At 32.1% G+C, this 19,401-nt stretch overlaps 1 protein-coding gene across 1 annotated transcript in view; it reads left to right on the forward strand.

Annotated features, from left to right (window-relative positions):
* The window catches only part of LOC148277420 (laminin subunit alpha-like), an 83,671-nt gene that overhangs the window by 9,766 nt on the left and 54,504 nt on the right, over window positions 1–19,401 (forward strand). The window contains exons 2-5 of the mRNA XM_088232906.1: window positions 2,626–2,772; window positions 17,101–17,228; window positions 18,101–18,209; window positions 18,780–18,950. Of these exons, the coding sequence (XP_088089032.1) occupies window positions 2,626–2,772; window positions 17,101–17,228; window positions 18,101–18,209; window positions 18,780–18,950 (555 nt within the window). The remainder of the gene's footprint in view (window positions 1–2,625; window positions 2,773–17,100; window positions 17,229–18,100; window positions 18,210–18,779; window positions 18,951–19,401) is intronic.

Here is a 19,401-nt window from a genome sequence, read left to right on the forward strand (position 1 = left end):
TCGGGAGAAATCCAGATTTGTGTATGTACAAAAATACACATACCAAAAAATAATGTTGTGTAATAAGATCTGGTCAAAATATAAGTATAAATAAATTGCAGAATCATCTGCAGGCGATTACTAGTACTTAATTTAACTCGGAAGAGTCTTAAATACATAAAATAAAGTAATATGCTAATTAAAAATACTTAACTTCAATATCAATACATAGATGGTGCTCCAACACGCTAGTGAATGGTTTCTCATTTAATAAGATATATACAAGAATCAAAATGGTACCTGTGTCGATATTCGCTAATAAGCGGAATGGGGAATGTTGTAAAACGTAAAGTGGCCACTCAACCCAGCCAATGACAGGTCATAAGCCCTGTAAACGCTCGAATATCGATAATCCTGAATTTGAAAAAATTCTACCTCATCTCTGTAGGAATATTGATAAAAAAAAAACCCAAAATTATGTTTGGCATTTCTTTTGACTTAAAATAACATCGTCACTTTTATCAAACAAACCAACACGCCGTTTCCCCGTAGAGATAGGCAGAGAGGATAGAGCGCCACATCACTCCGTCTTTGCTTACAGACCTCGCTTCCTCTACATTCATACATCTTCTCATGCACGCACGCCGATTATTCCTACTTTTGACTTGTCCATCTTCAAGTATTTTATTATTATTATTATTATGGATAACTTATAAAGCGCCATTTTCGTTATAAAATACCTCAAGGGCGCTTTACATAGTGATTCTATTGTTAAATAAATTTAAATGAAGCTTTTAAATTTGTAATTTAATTTTAAAAAAATATTTTGCTGTCGCATGCTACGTATTTATTGAAATGATTTAGAGAACAAGGGGGTTTTAAGTTTTTTCCGAAACATCACTTCACTTTCACAGCCTCGCACCTCTGCTGGGAGAGCATTCCATGCCATAGGGCCTGCGACCGCAAATGCGCGTTCACTAAATTTAGTGCGCTGTTTGCGTAGAGGTATAATAACTTTTTCTCTCGCCGTAGACGTAGCTGATCTAAGCGTGAGACGTCTGTCAGCTAGTTCATCTGAAATGCATAGTTCCCTTAGATATTCCGGAGCAGAGTTGTGCAGTGACTTATACATAAGCCAACAGAGTTTGGATGGATTTGATCGTGCCACGTATTTTTCGGCCTTCCTCGTTTTCTGCATCCATCAACATTCGCATCGGAGATCCTTTTAGCCGTTCTTTCGTTGTGCAATCGCTCTACATGTCCAAACCAACGCAGCACCCCTTTCTTGATTCTCTCGATAATGCATATCTCAGCCTTACATACTGTAACTAGAACACAATAAAACAAAATGTAAATGTATGCCTCGACACGGGGTATACTCAGTGAGGTCTCCTCATATAAAATAAAAAATATAAAGTTTTATGAGAAATAAAAAAATAAAAAAATAATAAAAATCTGTAAGGGTTAGATAAGCATTATCAACAAAATCAAGGAAGGAGCTGTGTGTTGGTTTGGACATGTAGAGTGAATTGACAGCGAAAGGACGACCAAAAAGATTTACGATTCGAATGTTGATGGATGCAGAAATAGAGGAAGACCAAGAAAGACATGGCATGACGAATACAAACTCTGTTGGCTTATGTATAAGTCACTGCACAACTCGGCTCCGGAATATCTAAGGGAACTATGCATTCCAGATGAACTAGCTGACAGGCGTCTCACGCTTAGATCAGCTACGTCTACGGCGAGAGGAAAAGTTATTATACCTCTACGCAAACAGCGCACTAAATTTGGTGAACGCGCATTTGCGGTCGCAGGCCCTATGGCATGGAATGCTCTCCCAGCAGAGGTGCGAGACTGTGAAAGTGAAGTGATGTTTCGGAAAAAACTTAAAACCCACTTGTTCTCTAAATCATTTGAATAAATCCGTAGCACGTGATAACAAAATAAATTATTTTAATTAAATTACAAATTTAAAAGCTTTAATTAAATTAACTTAACAATAGAATCACCATGTAAAGCGCCCTTGAGGTATTTTATTACGAAAATGGCGCTATATAAGTTATCCATAATTAATTAATTAATGACCAAAATCGACAAACATTTGAAGATGGCCATGTCAAAAGTTGGAATAATCGGCGCGCGTGCATAAGAAAATTTATGAATGCAGAGAAAACAAGATCTGTATGCAAAGACAAGGTGATATGGCGTTTCTATCCTCTCTGCCTACTCTTACGGGGAAACGGCGTGATGGTTTTTTGTTTGCTTTGAAGAATCAAAACTTGTATTCGTCATAATATTAAACTCGGCGTTTTATTTATTATATCATGTAGCGTATATTTATATTTACTTATCAAGCCATATAATTAATATTTTTTTCTTTCTTTTTTTAGCTATTATTTATTTTGGACGATTTACATACTTTTTTTGCGAAGATCATCTTAAGGGCGCTGAACATTCAGCATAGCATTATATATTTTATTTCTACTATCTACATTACACGAGCGTAATATGCATTACTAATTACAATGTGTACTAAGCATGTTATCCAACATGTTTTTGTTTGTCAGAATTTTACCCCCTATTAATGTTTAATGAATTTTAAACTTATACGATTATTTAAAAATGATTACTTCATAATTTTAGGTGTGCGATTTCTGCGACCTTAATAGTCCAACCAAGAGACACCCTCCAGAGTTCGCTGCTGACGGGATGGAAACTTGGTGGCAAAGTCCTCCCCTATCGAGAGGGATGAAATACAATGAAGTCAATTTAACAATCGATCTTGGACAGGTGAGCAATTATTTATCATTTTATTTTATTATTTATTTATTTCAAAACAATTAACAGTAACTAAATTAAAGTTTTTATTTATTTTTTAAATTTATTATTCACCAACATACCTTACAGATTCAAAGTATTTTTTTTGAACCCTAGTAAGAACAGCGTTCTGTTTTCATTGGTACTATTGTATTATTATTTTCTGGTATATTCGACATTATGTAATTTAAAATTACTAAATAAACATAATTGAAGCCATTAGTGATGTATGTTACAATTTGGTGTTTTGAGATAATCAAATAAAACATTATATTAGGCTTAATATTATTTATGAACTTTAGATTTAAAATACAATAAGAAAGAAAATACTCCCAATAAAATAATAGTGGAAAAAAACAGGACAATCATTTACATTTTTAATGGTATAAAAAAAAGTTTATTTCCATGCATTAATAATTGTCATAACGTAAATCACTGATATTGTCGCCCATTTTGAATTTACATTGATCACTAATGCAGGGAAGCAAACATAAAAATGCATTATTATTTAGGACTGCTAAATACATATATACGTTCCCTCTTAACGTAAAATTTTTACTAGCCCAGAATGATTTGGATACTTATTTACTTCTGACTAAATTCCTAAGGACAAATAATAAAAATATTTGAATTTGTTAAATATTATTTGCATAATTTAATTAATAAGTCTAATTGAATGTCCCTCTTTACTTTTGGCCCGAAATTTCATTTTATGTTTACGTTTACTTTATACAGTAATAATATTTTATTGTCACAACTCTTTCATACTGATTTTAACTACCTCACATTATATTATATTTTTTCGTGGGTATGGGTTTTTTTTTGTCGTTCACTGAAGCGTATATTCTTTAAATTTCTTTTTCTTGTTTCTAAGAGCCAAAATCACTCGCAAACGAGTGGAGGCGTATAAAAAATAAAAAAAAAATAATAAAAAAAAAAAAAAAAAAATACATATATTTTTCGACTGGAAATATGGATAATACGATGTAGGTACTGCATTCACAACTCAATACAGCCCAAATTTAACATAAATCATTAATGATGGGAAGGTTTCAATTATAAAATTATAAAAATTCAAACAGAAGGTTAAGAAATATGTGTTAAATAACTTATAAATTAAATATACATGTATGTAGGTAATATGTTTGTTTGTGACCTATTTCAAGATTCAAAATAAATTATAAAAATAACTATAACAGTGTTAGTCACTCTCCAAGCACAATGAAGGTCTCTTTTTGGAAAGTTACAGATGTAAGATAAACTCAAAAAATAAATGTAGGTTGTAATAGAAAAAAAAAACATTTTTTATGTTATGTACCTAGATTAATTAATAAAAAAGTAACGATATGATGACAAAAGGAACACTCATGCATATATTCCGACTTACTAGAAAATCCGCTTTAAACCAGAGTATTATTACTATTGTAACAATTACTAATACACCATCACGTTTTTTCTCGGTAGGGGAAGGCAGAGAGGATAGAACGCCAAACGTGAATATCTTACAGTCCTAGTTTCTTCCACTTTCACACCTCTTCTCATGCAGGCCCTTCAATCGCATATTTTTATATGGCACTATTTGAATTTTTTATTGTTCTGATCATGTCAAGTCTTCCGTGGCTGTTCTACGATCTATTCACTCTTGCAGTGTATATTTTTTAAATCATTTTTGCATTATCCGTTCGTTTCATACGACCGAACTAACTGATTGGGTTTTCTTTATACTCTATATTTCACTAGTCCATGAATTAAATTACTTTTGGATTTTATCATTTATAACCATGTGATACACAAATTTCGCCGCCTGAGGAGGGACGAAAGCAAAGTTTTTGTAATCAAAATGCGACCTCTTGACATCAATATTTTAAAAATAAAAATACAAATATTTTCTTCGCGTAACCATAATAACAAAAAGTAATAATTGGAAGTAAATGGAAGATAAGCTTTTTGAAAGCGTGATTGTTTTCGAAAAATTCAAAAATATATTTCCAGTGCTTTCCGATATCTCATTTAGTAATTAACTTCTTGTCATTAAACATTTAACACGACAAAAACACTGGATTTATTACCTCCATAATATATCAATATTAATTATGTAATTTAGTTATCACTGTAAAAATAAAATAGGATAGAATTCATTAGTTTAGTATACCCTGATAAAGAAGCTTATGTAACTTTGAAATCGGTCGGTAGAAAAAAAAGTAGTTAAAATACACAGTGGTTTTATATTTATTTTATTATAATTTAGTAACATTAGTTTTATGTAGTTCATTAAGTTAATATTAAAATGAAATCACGAAAAAAACATAAAAAAGGTCAAATGAATAAAGTTTTACGGTAGTATTTGCAAATTATTGTTAAAGTCTATCATCGTTCATATCATGATTAAGGCAGAAGAAAACTTGTCGAACTCCGGCGCTGCCTAAACCCTAGGTTCGGAGACCGCGCTTTTGCCGTTGCCGGCCCCTCTGCCTGGAACCAATTGCCTTCACACTTGTGAATCATCGACAATCCCAGTCAGTTCAGCACTTCGATTACAATAGGAAGTTTACAGAGTCATCTTCGACTGTCTATAGAGAAAACTCGATATTTGAGTACGAAAATGAGTATACATATTTGCATGAGCATTTAAAGTATCTTCATCGGTAACCTATAATTGAACAATGAACATTTTTATGAGAAAAAATTTGTGCATATTCTGCTTTTATACAGAAAATTTCATTTTACTTTGTAGATAAAATTGAAGATAAATGTTAACTTCCCGTTGTAATCGGAGCCCAGATCTCAACTGAAATCTCACTTTTTTCGTTTAACATACCTTTAATTTTAAATCAGTAAATATAATATGTAATTTTAGCTTAGTTAGAATGTATGCCGATGTATAAAATCGTAAAGCGTCCTTGAAGTGATTTTCAATAAAAATGGCGCTATATAAATCAGCAAAATATTATTATCGTTTGGCGGATTACAGAAAGTTGCGTCCTCTCTATATATAGCGTCATTATTGTAATATTTGTCTTTTAGATCTGGCTTCTCAATTTCAACTCTCGGTAACTGCGGAGTAAAGTAATATCGAATGCATTTCAGTATTCGGAATTCAGTTGTTCTATTTTAGTGCATTCACTAAACCTCGTTTTAGACTCCAAATTACGAGGGTGGCTAGATTCTCGACTGCAACACAAGTTCTAGTGCCGTAGAGTCAAAGAACTTTGACATTAAATAAAGATTATGTCTTCAACTCAATTCAATTCATTTTTCAATTAATTTATTTTTAATATTACATATACATTACAAACATATATTCAATACGTACATATTATAAAAAAGAAAAAAAATACACGAAAGATACTCATGATAAAGTAGTAGGAGAATCCTGCTCCGGAAAACCCCTTCGGATACATTGAACAGATATTTATTTTATTTTATTTTTATTTTTCACCACAACAGGCCAGGAGGCCCAATTACAGTGGTGAATTACATCACAGAACACCCAGGCTTGAGAAAAATCCCATTTTAATTTTTGTGTTCTCACCGGGAATCGAACCCGGAACCTTCCGTGCGTGAGTCAAGCGTCTTGACCACTACACTACGGAGGCCGCCGTATCCAGAGCGATGTTGTTCAGCATAGCGGTAGCCCTTCTAACAGGCATAACCATAGGCAGGTTAGTCCTGAATATCGGAATATGAAACAATCTATGCTGACGCTGTCTTAGGTAGTTATCAGGAACATACAAACCAATGCTCATCATAATCTCAGAATTATCGATCTTACCGCGCAACAATCAATAAAAATGTGTAGTCAAATACACATTCCTTCTAGTCTCCAAACTGTTGTAGCCAAGCATACCCTGGATAAACTCGGTTGGGTAGAGCCAAGGATAATACCCGCACTTTTTCATGTAGAGATATCTCAGAAACTTCTTCTGGATTTTCTCTATCATAAGAGAGTACTTCAGTTCATGTGGCCCCTAAATCAACGAGCCACCTCGAGTCTACTTCTCACCGAGGAGTTGTAAAGAGTTCTCAGTACGCGGATATTTTCGAAAACCCTGGCAGTACGCAGAACAAATCCTAACATCTTCAATGCATTACCACGGATTGTCTCTATGTGTTCATGAAATGTCAGAGTGCTCACAAATCTAACGCCCCGATCCTTAACATTCGATGTTCGTATCAGATTCTGGTCATTCATTTTGTAGCGAAAAAAAAGAGATTTTTGGGCCCTAGTGAAGGACGTATACATACGTCATAACATTTGGTTTTTCCTTTTTAACATAAAGACCAAGAAATTAATGTAATTATAATTGTAGACGAAGAACTAAAACATAAGAAAAATTGTAGTAAACATGGACGCAATTCGAGAATATCAGAACAATATCATATGCAACATTTTAAAACGAGACAAGGACAGTCGAGAATAATAAACCAAGGACTGAAAGTATACAATAAACTACCAGACAAAACTAAAAACAAAAGACAAACTTTATCGTATTTTAAAATATTATGAAAAATAAAATGTGAATATTGTTATTGAATAAACAAAAAAAATAAAAAAATTAACATAATTGGAAATGGGGAACTGTATCCCAACCGCCTATACGCTCTGTAGCTGCAAGACACATCGGGATATTAATTGTACAGAACGGGGCCTGAAAAGCAAAACTGAATTGATTTAACATATTACAACAGAGATGAAGAACATTTTAGAGAAGGTAATATAGAAGTCTAGGCGTCTAAAGGATTTATGACCTGTCATTGGCTGGTTTAAGTGGCCACTTACACACTGTGTAACATTCACCATTCTGCCCATATTTAAACATCTATATTCCTTCAATTCGTTTATCTGTTGATGTTTGTGAAGTGAAATAATTCAATTAGATAAATCTCACCCGCATAAATAAAGGTTTCAGCTCTTTAAGAGACAGCCATAGAAAAGTGAAACTGAGATAATAGCTCCTTTGTGAAAATAGTGAATAATCAAATTCACCCAACAGTTGGGATGTTTTTAACTTTGGCAAATGATAAACATAAAAAAAATATATTAAAAACAAAAATTTACTTATGTATCTGAACAGTTTTATTGATTTTTTTAAGTACATTAAGATTTTTCTATAGCTGTAGGTGTTTTCTGCAAATTGATCAATGCCGTTTTTGTGATCAAAACTGTTTTTTTAGAAGGTGAATCTTACAGTTTTTTGTGTGAAAGCAGCCTGACTGTTTTTAGCAAAACATAGAATTGACCTTACTGCATCCGATAACAGCAATATGTAATTTTTTTCTAAATTGAGGACTGGCTACTTTCTGCATAACTACGTTTATTTTAAAATGAATAGGCGGTAAGGCGAGCTTTCAAAAAGAATAAATTTAAAATGAATTATTTGAATTTCTATAATTGAGTCGCTTTGTCTATGGTTAGTTTGGGTTTGCTTTTCGTTTCGGTTTTGTTGTTAAATTTTGGATATGTGAATAGAATAAAAATACCACGTCACCATAGACTAGGGTTGCCATCCGTCCCGATATATCGGGACTGTCACCGTTATTGAGTCCCGACGTCCCGATGAAACCTTTAATGTCCCGATTTAGAATTACACTCTTTATAATGCTGTTAATCAACATAAATCTTCTACGGCCGTACTAACTATGAATGTGTAAATATGGATGCAAATGCTTCCAGCAATTGATGTATTTAAAGAAATTCATTGAAGCTCATCTTGCCTCGATAGAGTGGATGTTGAAGGGCTCTGTGAAATTTATTTTTTTTATCAATTTTTAAAATTTAGCGAGTAATTAATTTCCATTCCTACTCATAAAACCACATTGAAAAAAGGAATATAATTGATGTAAGCCTAATCAAAAGCAACGACAAAAAATGTCGTCTGCTGCCAGGGACTGTAGAATAAATATTCCAGTATTTCGTCACTATTAAGTAAGAAAAAATATATAAATATAAATATAAATTGAAGCACCACATAAAATGTAAGAAAAACCTATCTATTATATTTCTACCATTATGAAATTGCCCTTTTTGTTGCTGCATATCCCCATTCAAGAACGTCCCCATCCCCATTCCAGAACGATACCCTAGCGAAATATGGCAACCCTACCATAGACTAACGGATCATCGTATTTCTTTCATTGTGATAGTTGGAAGACCAAACTACTTTCAATCCCGATAAAATGTACTATTCCTTCGGGAAAATTCTTATTGATAAATGACATGACTCATTAATTACCTAAATAATTCCTCCACAGTACTTGAAATCTTCTGTCTCCGTACCTTTTCCGTTTTTAAAATTAATAATCCCATTTCTATACCGTACGTCCGAAGACGGCAGATAAAACTGGGTGCTTTCATGGGTTTTTGGAGCGTGAGCTCCCAAGAAACAATTTATAAAAAAATCAAAAAGATGTAGACACGCCGTTGGCGAAAAGGTTCATAACTTTTTGCCAGAATCGTGGAAAAGCGGGAGTGTTTTCAAGTTGCGGAAGGTGTTGACCTCGCTCTTTCGTGACATTGGTCGTAAGGAGTCAGAAAGGTTAATGCATGCCGTGGATCGAAGATGCTTACTGGATGTTAAAAATAAAATATTTAAAAAAAAATAATTGAAAAAAATATATATTCAAATGGCAATCATGGAGTTTCGCATTATATTAAATAAATTTTCTATGTTTTACGAATTTATGTATTACATGTGTGTGTATGTATGTATGTATATGTGTGTATATGTATATGTGTATGTATGTATATATGAGGGTAGTCAGATGGCAGAAGGGACCATCTATAATTTTCATAAATGTTTAGGAGAGATTAAATACGACTCAATTATAATATTTCAATCCCCATTCAGTGTTGCTTTTCAATAATGAATTACCATTCTAAATTACGCTGTTTTTTATATTTTTATTTTATGTGTGTTTGCTGAAATATTGATTAAAACTTTTGAAAACTAAAAAACAGAAAAAAATACAGATGGTCCCTTCTGCCATCTGACTACCGATGTATATGTGTGTACGTGTATGTGTGTATGTATATGTATCAAAATCGGTATACGAGTAAGTTTATATTTTATTAGTCTGTGCTTTCTATTAACTTGTAAACCATTATCATGTATTAAAATGTTATTGCCTAGCTTGGAACGGTGTATGTACCCTTCTTAGCTGTACAAAGTGAACATAAAATTGTATCTACGATAAAATGTATAAATAAATAAAAAATCTAAAGCGTGTAAAAAAATCACTGCTCTAGTGCCATAATCCAGGGAGAAAATAGAGGAATACGTTTCTATGAAGAAAAGTCAGACCGCGTTTCCCCTCTACTCGTTACAATAGTACGCTGATAACAAATTAAAAATCAACCTGAAAAAGCACGTGCTGACTTCACTAACTAGATCATGGTTGGTATTCCAAACTCTCTCGCGGCCTATTATCTCGCGTATTACATATAAAATACACGGGAAAAATTGTTTTCTCGTGCCGCAAGAGCAGTTCAGAATAGCACCCCAGACATGAGCGAAGTCACGGGTAAAAGCTAGTATCTAAAACAAATATGATGCCTCATTAGCCTATTAGGTACAATAAAATGACGAAATTGAGTTATTTCCTAAAAGCCGAAATAAAATTTTAAAATCTGGTTCGTTCTTGATGGAATTGCGTTAGTTGCCACTTTACAAACTGTGTGACATTCTCTATTCTGTCTATGTTTAAACGTCCACATTTCTCCAACTCATTTCCTTCCCATCGGCATTGTGGTGTAGTGGTCAATGCGTTCGCCTACCACGGAAGAGGTCTCGGATTTGATTCCATGCATGATTGTCATGAAATATTTATTAAAAGGGTGTTATATTTCATAGTCCCTGGACTAGCACCTAAAGCGTAAGACTAATAATCTTTCCTTCGTGTAACGGAAATGATCAAGACATTACGATTGGTGTTAGAACTGTCGAATGTATAAAAAGTCATGTTCAAGCTAACACTTTTTGTTTTAATTGAGATTTATTCAAAATTTTAATAGTTTTGAAGTGGCTGCTTTTAATAACAAAAGAATGTGAATAAGAACTATTTTATTTAAGTAAGGAACGCGGAGCAAAGTTTTAGCGTCACTTATTGGTTGAATTAGATCATAATATGTCGTCAGAGATGATATGTCAGTAGGGCATACCGAGGTTGCTTTCATTTCATGTTTCATTTCCATACATAAGTGTTGGGACTAAAACTGAAGATAACGTTTGCCTACCGATGAAGATAACGTTTGCAATTGCCCCCCAGTTATATCTGCCGTCTTCAGACGTACGGTATACAAATATGATGAATACTAATATGAATATTATGGTATACGAAATATATGAAAAATAGCGCCCTTCGAAGAATCCAGATTACCTATAATGACAGTTTTAGTGACATCGACATATTACACTGTAAATACCATATTTTCATCAGATCTGTTAAACATTTAAAATTTATCACCTGCTCAACTTTTAACTTTTAATTTGGACTTTTATTTTATTTTAACATTTTAATTATAATTTTTAATTTAAACTTTTAATTTTAATTTACACTTTTAATTTTAATTTTAACAATGCTTGAGTATGTCCAAATGCTTGCAGACTGGCTGGATTTCCTCCCTAGAGAGTTATTCATTTTTTAATTTATTTTAAAAAAGAGTTATAAGCCTAGACTTCCATATTCCTTTCTCAAAAATGTTTTCCCTCTCTGTTGAAATAAATTTAAATTTAAATTTTAACTTTTAATTTTAACTTTTTATTTTAATTTTAACTTTTAATTTTATCTTTTAATTTCAACTCTTAATTTATACTTATTCATATGTACATCTACTACCTGCATCTAATTAATTATCGTTGATTGTGAATTTTTACTAAGAAATATAAATGTTCATGGGAACAGAGAGAGAGGGGAGGAAAGTAGAGTTGAAGCTGACAAATCTTCTCCCTTTTATGTACTTTTTATTTAATATGTATATATTTTTTGAATTTAATTATTTTTTCCTCTTTCCTCCTGCATTCAAAATAAATTTATGTAAAATCTGTAATTGGTCTTACTTTTTTTAATTGTTATTTTGTACCTTGTATTTATATAAAGACTGTATGATTTCCTTAATAAATATTTTTTTTAGAAAAATGTAAATGATACCGACACAGAAAGTTTTAAACTGATACTCTAAAAAAACAAAAACTGTTTAGTTCCGGGTTGCGGAAATCGGGAATACGAGATCTCGATTTTATTGATTTTAGTCAGGCATAATCAGTCCGACGTGCAGTTGTCTTTTTCACACAGTTTGTCTTTTTTATAAAACTGTTTAAAAAACGAAAAAAGACTCAAGCGGTTTGGTCAATTCAACTTAATCAAGTATTTTGAAAAATGCTTACGGTCGCAATAATCTTCTTAATAAAAATCATAATGTTTGATTTCATGTGTTCATATTTATTTTACGTTTAATCATCAGTGTGGCCAGATATGAAGCAAAGTGTAAACGCATGCAAAAAATTAAAATCTGTAAATTAATCACTCTCTAGCGGGTGGAGAAGATTCAGAATACCACCCTTATAATTGTCAAAAAGTCTCTTTTCTAAGAATTCTTTGTCTCGATGACATTTTAAGACACAAATATTTATTTTGAAATGCTAGATTTACACAAAAGTGATGTTAATGTTTTCATGGCATTTGAATGAAGTTTTACGATTTCCTGTAAAACTGCCAGCCATTAAACACCATAACTTGTATGGATGTAATTTCATATGAAACCACGAACCTTTATAATGCATTATAAACGTTTTAGGTGGGTTGGTGGGTAAAGGGTATATGTATTACGTATAATATTTTTATTTATTTGAGTATTATTTTCACTGATCTATTTTTAGAGGGATTATAATTTTTAGAGGGATTATAATTTTTAAATTTACGTTCAATAATGAAGTGTCTAATTCTAGTTTATATTTTATTTCAAAAAACTTTTTTTTTAATATGCATATGTATTATTTTTTAATATTCTTATTTTCGATAAAATTACGGTTCAAATACCTTTTTTTTATTTTAAACTTATTTGAAATTGAAGTTAGAAATAATTTAATTCTAAAATTAATGTTCATAATATGCAAGCTAAAAATAACAAGCGTCTTGCAGCTACAAAGCGCATGGACGAATGGAATTCTAGGTTGTTAAAGGTGATTTTTAAAAAATCGTTATGCCAAGTTGTAAGTTTGACGTGATGTAATACCACAAAAACCAAGCAGTAAAAAAAAGCTAAACATGAGGACCAGTTTTTAATTAATAATAAATAGTATAGTTGACGTTATGACGGCAACGATGACCGGAAGCGATGAAGACATCAATAAAATGAATACTATCAGTAGACAGTCAGCTGTCGCCGACTGTTACATTTTCAGGGTTTCCAGATTTTAAAAGGACTTTCAAATCTTTTGGCTAATAAGAGAATTTCACATACTACGAATACCGATAAAAATATATGAAATGGAATTAGAATAATTAATTGTATTTTCAAAATCAATAAAGAATCCCAACCGTCCATGCGCTCTGTAGGTGCAAGACGGGCTGAGATATTTTTTTCACAAAAATCGTACTATATAAATTATCCAACTATATATATATGGATATTGTGGAGAAATGTTTTCATATATAAATGTAAAAATAGTTTAATAAAAATACGTTGCTCGAAAAACGCGACGTGTTTGGCCTTGGGTGTTGTGACATCAAGATTCATGATAATGTTCTAAACTAATTTCAATGGTCAGGAACAAATAAACATGTAATTTAAAATTACAAATATGCTACTAATAATTAGTTGACCTCGTAGTGTAGTGGTCAACTCGTTTGTCTACCATGCAAGAGGTCTTGGGTTCGATTTCCGAAATAGTTGATATGGAATATTTATTTAAAACGGTGTTTTCACGCTAGAATATTTTATAGTACCTACACTGGTACCTGAAGCGTAAGACTGTTCATTTTACCTTCATGTAGCAAAAAATAATCAAGATACGCTGCGATTGGTGTACCAATGCAGTGCCCTATGCACCCTTAGACGAGAGAAGGGAATGATGATGAAAAATTAGCATTTTTTTTTTTTTACTTGACAGTATTTCATAGACCTATATTACTTTAAAAATGTTTTGAAAAAGTAATATTTCCCTATTGTGTTTCATTTCTATCTCTGTAGCGTTACGGAGTTAAATTATGGAGATGGCAATTCGGCCCCTAATCGGCAATAAAAATAAAACTAGAAGATACTGGAAAAAATTATACTCGTACAAAAAGTGGGTCTTTTGATTTTTTGTGTAATGCGACAAAACCAGACGGGCTTTTGAAATAAAGAATAATATAATAGATTAATTATGGAATCAATTTTAGTCTGTTATTTTAACCATCTTTAACATTGATGTAAAATATTGATATACCATGACGAATTCTTGACCAGTAGAAATTACGACATTGTTAATGTAATGTAACATTGTGCTAAATATTATTTATTCATTTCCTTAAAATGCAGAAATTGTGACATCATTTCTGACAAACAAAAATAAAATTCAAATACGATGATTGCTTAGGAAAGTAATGCATGTAGTGTAAATTTGTAATTTCCAGAATACTATTTTCTAGGGTATTTAAGGGTCCTCTATCATTTGCAAAGTACCTACAAATTTATTAGCACGAAAGTACAAAGTACCCACAGATATAATATGGCAGCAGATAAAATGATTTATCATCAGCCAACGACATGTGATAAAAATTGTAAATGCCTAGATTTACACATCCCAATAATTCTTTAATCTCGATTGAGATATCTTTCAAAAGTTATTTCCTTAGTCTCCGTTGAGATATTGGCGTTGCCCTCTTTAGATGAAACCCCCAACAAATATTTCGACATATTTATATCTACTTTATTGCATAATGTGACCGAGATACCGATCATTATTCTAAAAGTGTAGGTGTCCACACTTTATGGACTTTTATGAACTAAGTACCTAGTGCAAATTATAGAATAAAGAGTCACAATATTATAATATGTAGCTCAAGATAACAGAGTTATCTAGAGCGGAGGCAACTTTACTGCTTATCTACTCAATTCCTTCAATATTATTTTATCGTGAAAGGATGTCGGAGGCGTTATCCAGAACAGAGCAACATTAATGGTCCATCTATTGGGTTATTCTTTCATTCATAGGTCTCAGTATTTCGCATTATTACACGAATAAAGCAAAAGATTTAATTTTTTAATGATTTCTTTCAGTATCTTCAAGTATTATGCTTCATGTGGTCATACAGGCCCTTTTGCTTTCGCAGTAATTTTACCTCCTTAAGTTTAAACTGTAAGAACGGATAGTAAAATAAACTTTCAAATCAAAAAAGTTTTTAATTGAATATTAAGAAAGACGTTTTTCTTAAATGTAATTTCCTGCTTTTATACTCGCAGCACTCCTAAAAATGATTTTCACGAAAATGGCGCTATATAAATCAACATCATCATCATACCCCCTGTCCGCAGGGCGCTACATTGGAACATCAAATATAGTGTAACTCGATCAACTGTTAGGTACTTGAAGGTAAATCGATCAGACTTAAACTTCAGGTGCCAAGTTCGGGGACAATGAAATATTGCAGCCCAAAATTACTTATCTGAATAATTTAAAATAAGTTAATTACAGTCAATAATATTATTTTTAAAATTAATAAACTAACTAAATGTTTAAGTAACAGTCCTCTACTAAAAAAAATCATTGAAAATATCATTCAATTTACTACTACATACCTACCCCTTTTGAATAATATCTTATAAAGCTTTCATATTGGCATACAATTTTTTTTTTCTAAAAATAATACAGATTTTTTGAGAAAAAATCCATTAACATCTTGACCATTGACATAATAGCAAAAGAAGACAACAAAGCATGTGATACAACGCAGTAAAAAGGGGGGCCTACACTTAGAGGAGTAGATTTTTTATGTGAAAATAAAAAATCCGAGTAAGCAACAATTAGTCTTCTTGGAGTCCCCAGCGTTTGTCGAAAATGTAAGAGTGCCGGTCGGTCCCATAATGAGATCAACTCCCATTTTCCACCGTTTTTCTCCAATCCCGAGAATTCATCGATTAGGTATAACAAGTTTGAAAGTATGAAATATAGTTTATGTATATGAAAAAAAAAAACTGTTTTCCATATGTATCTATGTAAATCCGTTTTTCTAGGCATCGTGTGCTATTCAAGTAGCTGTTGAGCACACCGATGTGAGTTGCAATATTTCAGGCGAATTATTTTAAGCGGACAAAGGCAAGCTCTCTTGGCTCTCACTAAAGCATATAGAACATGCTCGACGAATGCACTCCCAGTTCTAACGAACTTGTTCCGTTTGGATCTGGAGGTCCAGCGACGATCTACAAATTTCCAGTTAAAAAGAAAGCGCTCCCCTGTTATGTGGCGTCCGTCTACTCCCAACTGAAGGAATGTCTCAATCGGATATTTAAAAAATGTCTTTAAATTCTCTTCTTGATGCTTGGCAATTGCGATGGGAATCTTCCCCTTCAGGGAGGGTTACCTTTATTTGTTTCCCTTTAATCCGCCAGGGCTTAAAATCTTCTTGGGTTATCGCCGATCACTGGACTACGCAGTTTTTATCTGATCATGGTAAATTTAATGACAAATTATTTGTTTTCAATATTGTTGATTTCTCTTCATGCTGCTGCAGATATCCTAATCAATCTTCTGAACACATACAGTCGTCTTATTCCTTTCCCCTCTCTATGATTACCGAATGGAACTTCTCGCTACTATCCGGGGCCCTGTTATAGATCCTGTCGAATATACATATCTGGTGGCTTTCAAAAAGATTTACGAGGCTTTTAAAAAGTTTTGTTATCATTTCGGCAAATTGATCATGTCCAATCAATTTATCCCAGCCAGTGGAGAATTCACTTCCCTCTTTTCTCAATCCAATGAACTGCATATTATGTAGGTACTTCTGGATTACCTTCTTTCAGCACAACGATGCTAAGGCTATCAGATTACAGAGAGCTCCTTCGGGCAGCTTTTCTCGTTCGGCAACGAGTAACTTTTCCGTGTATTTGGGCACCGCCAAGGAAACTTATGTCCTCAGATGCGGTGTGCGGTATGTGGTGGGCAATCTATCTATGTACGATATATGTTTTTTATTCATTTTATTTGTTACTCTATGTTGTTGTGAAGCTATTTTTTAAAGTATATTTATGTATATTCAAAAAGGTATGATTGAATGATTATTTATTGTCAATAAATAAATAGAAATTTTAATTGTTAACAGGAATTTCATGTGGCGTATGTATTTGTGCAAATGGGAAATTCCCCTCGTCCTGGACTATGGGCCTTAGAAAAATCTTCCGACTATGGAAAAACCTACAAACCTTGGCAATACTTTTCGGATTCATTGGCGTAAGTACTTTATTTATTTCACTGTTTTTGCAACACACGAATTAATGTTTTTTTTATGTTCCGACTCCCGAATATCTAGGAAGTTCCTGTGTTTAGGCAGGACATTTTTTTACGTGTGGTTTATCATAAGATGATGCTCAATTAATTCAAATCAATATAAAAAAAATTGAAACAGAAATATCAATATAAATTACTTTTTTTTTTTAAATATGAATAAAACTGACAATATGATGACCAACAAATAATTCACTTTCTTTAATGTATTATATTTTTACAAATACCAAGAAGTGTACAGCATTTACTATTCTGCATATCTTATTTCTTTTATTATTGTTATTATTAACTTGTTCTTTAAATAGGGTTCACCGAATCTCTTATAATCGTCAAAAAATTATAACTATAAAATACAAATCAATAGTTAGTAAATTAAAACTATCAAACAAATAACCGGGTTGTGGTCCCGTGGTAGTATTGTGGACTCGCGGGCCAAAGGTCCGAGGTTCAAATCCCACTCTACCGCAACTCGATTTTCATTTTTCCAGCAGAAGTTATTTGCGACTTTTAGGAAATAGTCTGAAAATTTAAATATTTGAGTAAATAATAAAAACTCGAGTATTTCTCCTTTTCTTAAAGAAAATAATATTTTTAATCAAGGACACAATTTAAATCAACAAACTAAAATGAATAAATTAAAATAAAAAAACACAAATCTAATGCCAAGCTGTCTTGTCCTGCAAATTAATGATCTTCGACTCTATAGTAGCTCTTTCCAAACAGCCTGTGCTTGACAAAATCTTTAAAAAAAATGTTGTTGTTTTGTTTTAAGTGTACCAATGAAGAAAGCAACGAATTTAATAGGATATTTTTTTCAGAGATTGCGAAACACATTTTGGAAAGGAAAGTTTACTGCCAATAACAAATGATGATTCTGTAATATGCAATACTGAGTACTCAAAAATTGTGCCTTTGGAGGGTGGAGAGGTAAATGATGTCACCCATTTTTTAACTGTAATTTAAAGAATTTTTAAGCAATATACCGATTTTTAACCAGCGAGGTTATCGAAGAACCCGAAACTCAATTATTTTTGAGAGAAAAAAAATGTTCGTAATGAAAATGAAATATTATTTTGGATTTATTTGTAAATACTTAATACCTACCTTATTAAAGATTTCCAATTTTTATTTTCATTCAAACTTTAACGTGAAAATGAAAACCACTAATATATTCAAAATTATGAATTATCTTCATGACATGTTATCAGGGAATTTTCGGTCTAAAAATGTTTCATGGAAATTTTTAAGTTAAAAAAAAACATAAAACTATGAAAACGTCAATTAAATTGGGTTAAGTGGCTTCATTGTAAAAAAAAACAATGCTGGTCGTCTTGCCTTTATGTTATTGCGTATATCATTGCAATTTTCTATGCACCATTAAATGCGAATGAGGCATCTGAGAAAAGAAAATAATATTATCATGCAAATACCCTGTAATGAATAAACGTGAAGAAGATTTGTAAATTGTTTACTAAATTTCTGATTTCATTTTTATAGATACCCATTTCACTTCTGAACAATCGACCATCGGCAAATAAATATTTCAACTCTCCGCTTCTACAAGAGTGGACCAGAGCCACAAATGTCAGATTGCGATTGTTAAGGACTAAGACACTCCTCGGTCATTTGATGTCTGTTGCGCGACAAGATCCGACAGTTACCAGAAGAGTAAATATTACACTTTGATAATAATAATAAAGCTACCACATCCACTGTGTTTCAAAAAAAGGAATGATCTAATTGTATACCACAACATTTAATTTTCATAATATATAACTAATAGCCCCTTTATATGTAATATGGCAATATAAGTTATTGAATGTTTATTTTTTTATCTGAATATCATAGATATTAGACCATTTCGGACAAGTCGGTAGTCTCAAACTGTTCAAACTCAAAGTCAACAATCTTTTGTCTATGATTTCAACTAAACTTCAAATTTGACAGTTGACAGGTATTTTGTATTTTTAATTTTCCTGTTTTTTTAAATTTTATAAAGCAATCAAAACAGAATGAATTAATTTAAATAGTCATTTTTCTTTGATGCATTTTTTTACTTGCATATCTTGTTATTTATTCTTCCTGCTGTTATTCATATATTACAAGCTTTAAATAAAAA

This window comes from Micrasema longulum, unplaced genomic scaffold, assembly GCF_059751315.1.
Source record: "Micrasema longulum isolate JH-2025_06_02 unplaced genomic scaffold, ASM5975131v1 h1tg001037l, whole genome shotgun sequence".
NCBI lineage: Eukaryota > Metazoa > Arthropoda > Insecta > Trichoptera > Brachycentridae > Micrasema > Micrasema longulum.